This window comes from Trachypithecus francoisi, unplaced genomic scaffold (assembly GCF_009764315.1).
Source record: "Trachypithecus francoisi isolate TF-2019V2 unplaced genomic scaffold, Tfra_2.0 Lachesis_group17, whole genome shotgun sequence".
Taxonomy (NCBI): Eukaryota; Metazoa; Chordata; class Mammalia; order Primates; family Cercopithecidae; genus Trachypithecus; species Trachypithecus francoisi.
The window spans coordinates 36,905,892-36,917,912 of NW_022681462.1; the positions used below are offsets into that span (position 1 = coordinate 36,905,892).

At 45.7% G+C, this 12,021-nt stretch overlaps 2 protein-coding genes across 5 annotated transcripts in view; one reads left to right on the forward strand and one right to left on the reverse strand.

Moving 5' to 3' along the window:
- USP39 (ubiquitin specific peptidase 39) overlaps positions 1 to 12,021 on the forward strand; it is a 47,650-nt gene that overhangs the window by 10,452 nt on the left and 25,177 nt on the right. For 3 of the 4 annotated variants that reach the window (XM_033175304.1, XM_033175305.1, XM_033175306.1), the window contains exons 1-4: positions 2,753 to 3,119; positions 6,285 to 6,354; positions 8,762 to 8,856; positions 11,276 to 11,412. In XM_033175304.1, coding sequence (XP_033031195.1) covers positions 2,852 to 3,119; positions 6,285 to 6,354; positions 8,762 to 8,856; positions 11,276 to 11,412 — 570 coding nt within the window. In that variant the 5' untranslated portion in view covers positions 2,753 to 2,851. Of the gene's footprint in view, positions 1 to 2,752; positions 3,120 to 6,284; positions 6,355 to 8,761; positions 8,857 to 11,275; positions 11,413 to 12,021 lie in introns of those variants that run through there. The other variant, XM_033175307.1, reaches the window with a different exon arrangement.
- On the reverse strand, positions 5,369 to 5,736 carry LOC117062140 (60S ribosomal protein L39-like). The gene has a single exon (XM_033175324.1). It carries the CDS (start codon positions 5,682 to 5,684, stop codon positions 5,529 to 5,531), a length of 156 nt encoding a protein of 51 aa, XP_033031215.1. The 5' UTR covers positions 5,685 to 5,736; the 3' UTR covers positions 5,369 to 5,528.

Sequence of the window (12,021 nt, forward strand, 5' to 3'; positions counted from 1 at the left end):
CGCCACTGCACTTCAGCCTGGGCGACACAGCAAGACTCCGTCTCAAAAAAAGAAAAAAAAAAGATGCTAGGAAGTGCAAACTAATCTATAGTGACTGAGAGATCAGTTGATTTTTGTGGGGGTTCTCTGGGAGGAAGAGGTTATCTTTGGGGCTGGGTAGATTCTTTAAATTTTTTTTTTTTTTTTGAGGCAGGATCTCTGTCGCATAGATTGGATTGTAGTGGCGCAATCACTACTCACTGCAGCCTCCACCTCTCAGGCCCAAATAATCCTCCTGCCTCAGCCTCCTGAATAGCACACCACCATGCCCAGCTAATTTTTAAATTTTTTTTGTGGAGATGTGGTCTATGTTGCCAAGGCTAGTCTTGAACTCCTGACCTCAAGTGATCCTCTTGCCTCAGGCCTCCCAAAGTGCTGGGATTATAGGTGTGAGCCACCATGCTGGGCCCAGATCCGTTCTCTTGATTGTGGTGATGGCTTCATGGGTGTATATATTACAAGAAAGGATCCAGATTCAGACCCTAACGGAGGGTTCTTGGATCTCGTGCAAGAAAGAATTCAGGGTGAGTCCGCAGTACAAAGTAAAACCAAGTTTATTAAGACAGTAAAGTAGCCAGGTGCCGCGGCTTATGCTTGTAATCCCTGCACTTTGGAAGGCAGAGGCGGGCGGATCACTTGAGGTCAGCAGTCCGAGACCAGCCTGGCCAACATGGTGAAACTTCGTGCCTACTAAAAATACAAAAATTAGCTGGGTGTGGTGGCAGGTGCCTGTAATCCCAGCTACTCAGGAGTCTGAGGCAGGAGAATCACTTGAACCCAGGAGGTGGAGATTGCAGTGAGCCGAGATCTCGCCACTGCACTCCAACTTGGGTGACAGAGTGAGACTGTCTCAAAAAAAAAATACAGGCCGGGCGCGGTGGCTCAAGCCTGTAATCCCAGCACTTTGGGAGGCCGAGACGGGCGGATCATGAGGTCAGGAGATCGAGACCATCCTGGCTAACACGGTGAAACCCCGTCTCTACTAAAAATACAAAAACTAGCCGGGCGAGGTGGCGGGCGCCTGTAGTCCCAGCTACTCAGGAGCCTGAGGCAGGAGAATGGCGTATACCCGGGAGGCGGAGCTTGCAGTGAGCTGAGATCTGGCCACTGCACTCCAGTCCGGGGGACAGAGCGAGACTCCGCCTCAAAAAAAACAAAACAAACAAACAAACAAAAAAAACAAAATAATGAAAGTACAGCTACTCCATAGACAGAGCAGGGCGTTCTGAAAGAGGAGGAACGTGTCCATCCTGGCTACAATACTTGTTTATATATAGGATAAAAAGATTATGGGGAGATGTGCTCTCCTACAAGGGTTTGTGATAAAGGATTAATTTTATTAATTACTATATTTTGCAAGAAGCAATATTATCTTTAAAGCAAAATTAGGAATGCCTTATTCTCCAGTTATTGGGATATTAGGACACTCCCAAGTCTGGATCTGTTTAGTAAACATTATCTCTCTGTTCCCTTAACCAGAGACATCTAGAGGCTAGGAATATCTAACTTCCTAGGAATGCAGCCTGTCAAGTCCCAGCCTCATTTTTCTAACCTTCAATGGAGTTGGTCTGGTTCGAACGCCTCTGACACATACCTCAAGTCAGAATTCAGTAAATTGCTGTGTTGTGTTGTGTTGTAAGACGGAGTTTCACTCTTGTTGCCCGGGCTGGAGTGCAATGGCGCGATCTTGGCTCACTGCAACCTCCGTCTCCCGGGTTCAAGCGATTCTCCTGCCTCAGCCTCCTGAGTAGCTGGGATAACAGGCTCGTGCCACTGCGGCTAATTTCTGTATTTTTAGTAGAGACGGGGTTTCGCCATGTTGGCCAGGCTGGTCTCGAATCCTGACCTCAGGTGATCCGCCCGCCTCGGCCTCCCAAAGTGCTGGAATTACAGGCGTGAGCCACAGCGCCTGGCCTAAATTCCACACTTTAAACATGTAGTTTGTTGTATGTCAATTATACCTCAATGGAACAGTTCAAACAAACAAACAAGTTCAAGGCAGGTCCTGAGGTTATAGCTTTATTAGCTTCATGGTAAATCCGCTTCTACCGGGCATTTGCGTTTACATGGTACCAAGAACCCTCTAACAGTAGAATTAGGGCCGTCAAGGGGATGATTTGGGAATGTCGCCTAGTTTTCCTGCGCAGGATTGTCAGCCTCCAAGCCGCGGAGACTGTGGGAAACGACCTCGCGATGGTGGTTTCGAGGCACAAATCTGGGGCCGAATGACAGCTTCTTTTTCTTTTATTATTTCATTTTGAGACGGAGTTTCGCTCTTGTTGCCTAGGCTGGAGTGCAATGGCGCAATCTTGGCTCACTGCAACCTCCGCCTCCGCCTCCCGGGTTCAAGCGATTCTCCTGCCTCAGCCTCCCAAGTAGCTGGGACTACAGGCATGCGCCACAACGTCCGGCTAATTTTGTATTTTTAGTAGAGGTGGGGTTTCTCCATGTTGGTCATGCTGGTCTTGAACTCCTGACCTCAGGTGATCCACTCGCCTCGGCCTCCCAAAGTGCTGGGATTACAGGCGTGAGCCACCGCGCCCGGCCTGACAACTTTTATCCAGAAAACTGTCGCCAGTAAAGGTTCCTGTCTCAGTAAACTGTAAACGACAGTAGGCCCACACAAGGTTCTCGGGGCGGGGAAGCCGCTGCAAGAACAGCACCGCCCACAAATTTCCTGCAGCGTGATTTGTCCCCAGTGGCGACTCGTAGAGCGTTCGCGGCTCGCTACCAGCCCCTCTCCTGATTGGCCGCGTGCCGCGCGCTCGAGCGTGCCTGGCGCCTCCGCTGGAAGACTCTGCCGATAGTGGCGATGTCCGGCAGGTCTAAGCGGGAGCCTCGCGGTTCCACCCGCGGGAAGCGAGAGTCCGAGTCGCGGGGCAGCTCCGGTCGCGTCAAGCGGGAGCGAGATCGGGAGCGGGAGCCTGAGGCGGCAGGCTCCCGGGGCAGTCCTGTGCGCGTGAAGCGGGAGGTCGAGCCGGCGAGCGCGCGCGAGGCCCCGGCTTTTGTTGTCCCGTTTGTGCGGGTGAAGCGGGAGCGCGAGGTCGATGAGGACTCGGAGCCTGAGCGGGAGGTGCGAGGTGCGCGGGGCCGGGCCGGGCTAGGCGCGAGAGCCTCTTTTTTTCACGTCCTTTTTTCTTGTCTCTCTAATTTTCCGCCAGGCCCCTGCGCCCGGTTTGGCGGGGGAGGGGTGGGGTTGGCGGGGGAGGGGTGGGGTTGGGGTGGAGAAGAGGAGGGATCCAGACTCTACGGTTCTGCTGTTCGGCTTGTTCTGATGAAGACAGTGTTTATCTCAACCGTATAGTATTTCTTTTTCTTTTTTTCTTTTTTTTTTTTTTGAGATGGAGTCTCACTCTGTCACCCAGGATGGAGTGCAGTGGCGCGATCTCGGCTCCTGCAACCTCTGCCTCACGGGTTCAAACGATTCTCCTACCTCAGCCTCCCAAGTAGCTGGGATTACAGGTGCCCGACACCACGCCTGGCGAATTTTTTGTATTTTTAGTAGAGAAGAGCTTTCACCGTGTTAGCCAGGATGGTCTTGATCTCCTGACCTCGTGATCCTCCCGCCTCGGCCTCCCAAAGTACTGGGATTACAGGCATGAGCCACCGTGCCCGGCCAACCGTATGGCATTTCTAACTACAATAGTCATAACAACAGCAGCTTCCTGTCATCGAATGCCTGATGTGGGGGCTCAGTGCTGATTTTACAAGTGTTACTTCCTTCCATTTTAAAAAAGAATTTTTTTTTTTTCGTTTTAAAATAGAGGCAAGTCTTGCTATGTTGCCTAGGCTGGTCTCGAACTCCTGGGCTCAAGTTTTCCACTCGCCTCGGCCTCTCAAAGTGCTGGGATTACAGGCGTGAGCCACTGTGCACGGCTTTCCTTCAGTTTTTACAAAACCTCTAAGGTCTTGTAATTTCTGTAATCAAGATATTCAGAATGCCTGAGCAATAGGCACCTGTACTAAAGTATGAATTATGTAGCACTTTTTAAGCTGAATAAAGTCTGGAGACAATTCTCCATTAGTCTCTTGAGTTTGTGCACATACTGGGATCATTGCCTGACTGCCTTTGCTCCTAGGCTCTCGTTAAGGATGTTCGTGTAGTGGGCAGCCTTGGAAGATAGAAATGGTGTCTCTCTACAAAACAAGGAGGAGACAAGGGCACAATCCGTTATAAAAGATTTGGAGCAGGGTGTGGTGGCTCACACTTGTAATCGCAGCTACTCTATAGGATGAGGTGGAGTTCAAGACTAGGATAGGCAACAGAGTGAGACCTAGTTTAAAAAAATGGTTAATGGTTCAGATTCTCTAAGCTCAGGGTTACTCTCCTGTAAGGCAACTCACTGTGTGCATGGGTTCTTCTCACTTTGCCTTGTGGAAATTCACTTGGGAAACTGATACCAATGCTATATTCTGGCTACTGTCATTACTGTAATAAATTGCCCTTCATTTCAGGCCAGGTAGTCACATGCTTTCCATCAGCATTCGTAAAACTGTGACAGGCTAACTTGTTAGCTTGCAAGTAGGGTAAGATCTGAGACCCCCTTAAGTTTTTGACAAGTGGTAGATTTATAGATACACATGTACATTCTTCTTTTTTTTTTTTTGAGACAGTTTCACTCTTGTTGTCCAGGCTGGAGTGCAATGGCATGATTTCAGCTCACTGCAACCTCTGCCTTCCGGGTTCAAGCGATTCTCCTGTCTCAGCCTCCCAAGCAGCTGGGATTACAGGCCACCACACCTGGCTAATTTTTGTATTTTTAGTAGAAACGGAGTTTCATTATATTGGTCAGGCTGGCCTCGAACTCCTGACCTCAGGTGAGCTGCCTGCATCTGCCTCCCAGAATGTTGGGATTACAGGCATGAGCCACCCACCCAGCCACTCTTTAAACTATGTAGTACATTTGTGACCGGGCGCAGTGGCTCACAGCTGTAATCCCAGCACTTTGGGAGGCCGAGGCAGGTGGATCACGAGGTCAGGAGTTCGAGACCAGCCTGGCCAACATGTTGAAACCCCATCTCTTAAAAGCATGAAAATTAGCTGGGTGTGGTGGTGTGCGCCTGTAGTCCTAGCTACTCGGGAGGCTGAGGCAGGAGAATTGCTTGAATCTGGGAGGTGGAGGTTGCTGTGAGCCGAGATCGCGCCATTGCACTCTAGCCTGGGTGACAGAGCGAGACTCTGTCTCAAAAAACAAAACAAAACAAAACAAATACACAACTATATAGTAGTACATTTGTATTACAATTAGTTTATTGTAGTGCTTGTGACATTTCATATTTTTCATGCTTTATGGGAATTCTTTTTTTTTTTTTGAAATGAAAGGCCTCACATATTTATTACTAAACCCAGCCAACCAACGCATTCATAATCGATTCAGAGAGGAAAATATGTCGAACTCTCCAGAGAGTGGTGACATTTTCAGTTTGATATGGTAATGTGATGGTGACCTTCAGACAGCACAAATATATGTGCTATCTCGTGTAATTCCTTATAGACCCAGCTTGGTTCTTCTCCAATGTCTCCTTTTGGAGTTGTACCTTATTTTATTTCCAGTTTTCATCCAAATCCACTGGGGAATGGGACGATTTTGCTTTTGTTTCTTGGCCAGGAATCGCTTAATCCTGAAAGTCTTGTGAGAAGACATGGTGAGAAGTGGAGGCAAGAACACACCACGATGGTGGAGAAAGGAAAAGAGGGGCGGGATTTCTTTATGTTAAATGCAAACAGATCTTGTGTTGATTTTATGTATACCAAATGTATTCTCCTACTTTGTGGCTTGTTCTATTAGTGGACTTTTTTCGTTTCTTTTTTTTTTTTTTGAGACAGAGTTTTGCTCGTCGCCCAGACTGGAGTGCAGTGGCGCGATCTCGGCCCCCTGCAACCTTCTTCTCCCAGGTTCAAGCGATTCTCCTGCCTCAACCCCCCAGGTAGCTGGGATTACAGGCGCCCACCATCATGCCTGGCTAATTTTTGTATTTTTAGTAGAGATGGGGTTTCACCATGTTGGCCAGGCTGGTCTCAAACTCTTGACCTCAAGTGATCCGCCCATCTCGGCTTCCCAGAGTGCTGGGATTATAGGTGTGAGCTACGACGCCCAGCTAGTGGACTTGTTTTTCGATGTTGCCACCCAAACAACAGGAACTCATCTTGATTAGTTTTTCCCAATTCTGTTTCTTTTTGTACTGCTAGTTGGCCCTGAGTATAGGTTTCCCATTTTCAAAGCCTGTGATGGTTTTTCTTTCAGCAAAGAATGGCCGAGTGGATTCTGAGGACCGGAGGAGCCGCCACTGCCCATACCTGGACACCATTAATAGGTCAGTAGGACAGGGATGCTGAGGATAGCACAAGAACAATGGAATCTATGCAGAAAGTTTTTTGACTGTACATTGGACAACACTTTCCCAAATTTTACTTCTTTTTTTTTTTTAAGCTTTTTTATTTATTTATTTTTTATTATACTTTTAAGTTCTAGGGTACATGTGCACAGTGTGCAGGTTTGTTACATATATATACATATGTCATGTTGGTGTGCTGCACCCATTAACTGGTCATTTACATTAGGTATATCTCCTAATGCTATCCCTCCCCATTCCCCCCAAATTTTACTTCCTTTAAACCTGTCTAGAGAGTTGTGCTTCTTGCTATGTTACTCTTTATTCTTTGATTGTAAGTGCTAGAACACATGTTGTTAAAGAGCTTTCAGCTTATTTTGCATTTGTATGTTGGGATAACAGGATGCATAGTATCCTAAAATAACAGTAGCACACTGAAATATTTATGGAGTATCTAGTATGTACTGGATACTCTTTTGGGTGCCTGGGATTCAGCAGAAAAAAACACAGACATTTGTTTGAAAGCTGAGGTAGTTTACCTCGTCATAGCATTCTTTTCTCTGATTCCCAGGTGGCTTGTAGAATGTTTTTCAACCTATATTGTAGGGGAATGTTCTACAATAATATAATTACTCTTGTAAGAGCTGGGTATGGTGGCCCACACCTGTAATCTCAGCCATTTGGCAGGCCAAGGCAGGAGGATCACTTGAGGCCAGAAATTTGAGACCAGCCTGGTCAACATAACGAGACCCATCTTTTTTTTTTTTTTTTTTTGAGACGGAGTTTCACTTTTGTACCCCAGGCTGGAGGGCAATGGCATGATCTTGGCTTACAGCAACCTTTGTCTTCCAGGTTCAAGCGATTCTCCTGCCTCAGCTTCCTGAGTAGCTGGGATTACAGGTGCCTGCCACCATACCCAGCTAATTTTTGTATTTTCTTTTAGAAGAGATGGGATTTCTTCATGTTGGCCAGGCTGGTCTTGAACTCCTGATGTCAGGTGATCCACCCGCCTTGGCCTCCCAAAGTGCTGGGTTTACAGGCGTGAGCCACCGTGCCCGGCCAACAAGACCCATCTTTTAAAAAAACTTAACAAAAAAAAGTTATGACTGGGTTCTCTGGCTCGTGCCTGTAATCCCAGCACTTTGGGAGGCTGAGGCAGGCAGATTGCTTGAGCTCAGGAGTTTGAGCATCCTGGGCAACGTGGCAAAACTTCATCTCTACAAAAAACACAAAAAATTAGCCAGGTGTGGTGGTGCACTCCTGTAGTCCCAGCTTCTTGGGGGGCTGAAGCAGGCGGATTGCTTGAACCTAGGAGGTTGAGGCTGTAGTGAGCTGAAATTGTGCCACTGCACTTCAGCCTGGATGACAAAGTGAGACCCTATCTCAAAAAAAAAAAAAAACCAAAAAATTTATAAGGGCTGTTCATTATGGTAGGTATGAGCTACGTGTGGCTTCAGTAGCTCCTGCAGTTGAAGAACTGAATTTTAAATTTTATTTAATGGAATTACAGTCAGCCTCAGTATCAGAATATGGAACCTGAAGATACAAAGGGCCAACTGTAAGGGGCTTGAACATTCTGAATTTTGGTATCTGAAGGTGTCCTAGAACCAGTGTCTTGTGGCTGCTGAGGGACAGCTGTATTTTAAATTTAATTGTCAATAGCCACTTTGTCTAGTGGCCTCTAATAAATTAGATACCATAGCTCTTTGGGATCATTATCAGTTAATTAATAGTTACTATTTCAGAATAAATCTCTTTGTGGATTCAGTGGAGATTTTTGTTCCCTACTGCCCAGTACTCACTTTGCACTTGAATAAATAGGTCTATTTGTAGTTTTTAAAATTCTTCAGGCTTTTCATTTGTTTCTATGGATAAAAATACATTTTTAAAAAATGAATTAGTATTATTTGTTTTTAGGAGAGGATCCCACTCTGTATCCCAGTCTGGAGTGCAGTGGTGGATCAGAGCTCACTGTAGCCACAAACTCCTGGGCTTAAGTGATATGTTTTTCTTTTATGCAAGGATATTTTCACCCTTTTTATGTCCTCTCCACCTCCAGAATGCTGTTGGGGTACTGTTAACCTTAGTCTGACTTGTAGCTTTCCCTCTAGAGAAAGTGACTGCAATGGGAAGTCCTGAACTGGTTACAAACAGTAATGAGAGAGATGCTCCTGGTTATTGTGTGTCTGGTGGAGACACCTCAACAGTGCTTTGGAGCATGGCGGGTGGAGGTGAGGAATCATCAGTGTCCCCCATGGTGTATATATGGCTGGGAACTGTTTTCTGAAGGATGTTGTGTGGTATCATGGGTCATAGAGCCAACACTGCTTCATTTGAGTGCCTTCCTACATGTCCATCCTATTTATTTTTTTCTGTTTTGTTTCCTTAGGAGTGTGCTGGACTTTGACTTTGAGAAACTGTGTTCTATCTCCCTCTCTCACATCAATGCTTACGCCTGTCTGGTGTGTGGCAAGTACTTTCAAGGTAAATGAATGTTAGGAATTATAAACCTAAGTTTTTCAAGCTAGCTGCAGTTCTGCTCCAGAGGGACTTTTTTTTTTTTTTTTTTTAAGAAAGTAAGCTGTTCTCAGGAATCATATCTAATAATTTCTATTTGTTCCCAGGAAATTGAAATATTCTTAGAAAACCAATAAGAGGTTCTCTGACTGATGAGAACCTGGATATATCTGAAAGGGAGAAAGAGCTAGTCATAGGAAAGATTGTAATCTCAAAGACTCTGGGTTCTCGAATCTGTAATATATGTATTTTTTTAAGTTTTAATTTTTAAAAATCATTTTGAGACAGAGTCCCACTTTGTTGCCCAGGTTGGCCCACTGCAACCTCCGCCTCCTGGGTTCAAGCAATTTTCCTGCCTCAGCCTCTGGAGTGGCTGAGATTACAGGCGCCTGCCACCACGCCTGGCTAATTTTTGTACTTTTAGTAGAGACAGGGTTTCACCATGTTGGCCAGGCTGGTCTCGAGCTCCTGGCCTCATGTAATCCACCCGTCTTGGCCTCCCAAAGTGCTGGGATTACAGGCATGAGCCACTGCCCCAGCCTAATTTTTTTTTTTAAGAGATGGAGTCTCACTCTGTCACCCAGGCTGTAGTGCAGTGACGTGATCTTGGCTCACTGCAGCCTCTGACTCCCAAGTTCAAGCGATTCTTCTGCCTCAGCCTCCCGAGTAGCTGGGATTACAGGCATGCACACCTGGCTAATTTTAGTATTTTTTGGTAGAGACAGGGTTTCACCATATTGGCCAGGCTGGTCTTGGACTCCTGACCTTAAGTGATCCACACTTTTTGGCCTCCCAAAGTGCTGGGATTACAGGTGTGAGCCACAGCGCACAGCCACATTTTTTTTTTTTTTTTTTTTTTTTTTTTTTTTTTTTTTTTGAGGCGGAGTCTCGCTCTGTCGCCCAGGCTGGAGTGCAGTGGCCGGATCTCAGCTCACTGCAAGCTCCGCCTCCCGGGTTCACGCCATTCTCCTGCCTCAGCCTCCCGAGCAGCTGGACTACAGGCGCCGCCACGTCGCCCGGCTAGTTTTTTGTATTTTTTAGTAGAGACGGGGTTTCACCGTGTTAGCCAGGATGGTCTCGATCTCCTGACCTCGTGATCCACCCGTCTCGGCCTCCCAAAGTGCTGGGATTACAGGCTTGAGCCACCGCGCCCGGCCAGCCACATTTTTTTTAAAAGATGGGATTGTACTCTGTTGCCCAGGCTAGTCTTGAAACTCCTGAGCTCAAGCAATGTGCCTGCCTGTACCTCCCAAAGTGCTGGGATTATAGATGTGAGCCATTGCACCCCGCTATCTGGCTAAATATTTTATTTTATTTTTTTTGTGGAGACAAGGCCTTATTATGTTACCTAGGCTACAATTTTTTTTTTTTTTTGAAGTATCTTTTAGCTCAAAGGACTTTTTTTGTGCCTTTTTTTTTCCTGAAAATTTATCATTTCAACTCATTCACACCAAGCAGATGCCATGTACATAGTATAGTGGAGGATTCAAATGAGGTAAAAACAACTGGGCACAGTGGCTTACACGTGTAATCCTAGCATTTTGGAAGGCTGAGGAGAATTGTTTAAAGCCAAGAGTTCAAGACCCACCTGGCTAACATAGCAAGACCCTGTCTCAAAACAGGAGATAAAAACTATATTCTTTGCTCTAAGTAGGAGCTGCTAAGGAGTCAAGGTTGACATGTGAAACAACCAGCGAGTTCTGTTAGACCATAAAGATTACTGCTGGACCGTGGCACTGAGTAAAAATAAGTGCAGTAGGAGTTACAATGTGCAAAAATCAATGTTAGCTGGAGTGTTGATGTTGAGTTCGTGGAGGAGTGGAGGTGGGACTTGAATTGGCAGGACATACGAGTTTGAATGGTTAGGGGAGAGAGAGTCTAGAAAGGAGTAGCAATATGAAAAAAGTTACATAGATACAGCATTGTCCTGAATATGGGCATTTGGAAATTCAGGACTGAGTGATGATGGACTGTCATAGGATATGTATATGTTTACATATATGTGTATTTATGCACACACATATGCATAGATATTTCTAGTTTCATATATATAGGAAACTATGTGAATATATAGTTATATATAGAGAGATTATATATATTTTATATATGATATGTATTTTACAAATATATGCAAAAAATAGTGAAATTTGTTTCCCCAATCAATGTCTCATGCCATCTAGAGAAAGAAGTAACTAATGTACTATTCTTTCTTGCTAATTTTTTTATGAGAGAACTTCATGTGGAGGATTCATTTTATGAATGACATAATATTTGTTTTTCACGGATGTTAACATGTTCCGGTAGAAAATAATGAAAGGAAAAGCAAACCTGATCTGCGCCTTCTAGTATCTGCCCTTCTATTACAGCCTTTCACCCTTCCCTACAGGCCGAGGTTTGAAGTCTCACGCCTACATTCACAGTGTCCAATTTAGCCACCATGTTTTCCTCAACCTCCATACCCTCAAGTTTTACTGCCTTCCAGACAACTATGAGATCATCGATTCCTCATTGGAGGATATCACGGTGTGTGTCTAAGAGGGTTGGTTTGGGGTCCATTCTTTAATGAGCCATCCCAGGGCTCCCAGGGGACTGCCCCATCTGAGGACAGGGAAGAATCTCAGTCCTTTTGGGCATCGAGAGGCTGCTTTCCATTTTGGGAAGAACTGGGGAAACTGAGTAAGGTCAGAATTCATAATTGCAGCCTGTAGTCTATAACTTAACTGTCATTTCTACTTGTAACATTGAGGGCTAGGACTGAAGAAATATGGGTGTATTCTGATGGGGTTTAAAGTGTTTTTGTGAAATTATTCTTCCACACTTTGAAGCAGGGATATAAATTGGTCCTGGTGTAGGACAATATTTACCAAGCTGCACACCAGCTCCTGGCTGCTTTTAAGGTATGATGGGACCAGAGCATCCAGCCACAGATGTCTCATCTCTGGGCTCTAGTTTGTGACCTGTACCAAGAGACACTCACTGTGCTGAGCATGGAAAGTCCTCTTGGGCTTTGATTAGTGTTGGGTTTTTGATTATTATTTTCCTTTTCAGCACGTGGGGCGTATTCATGGTGCCAAGTGCTCTGTTTTGTTTTTGTTTTTTAGACGGAGTCTCGCTCTGTCGCCCAGGCTGGAG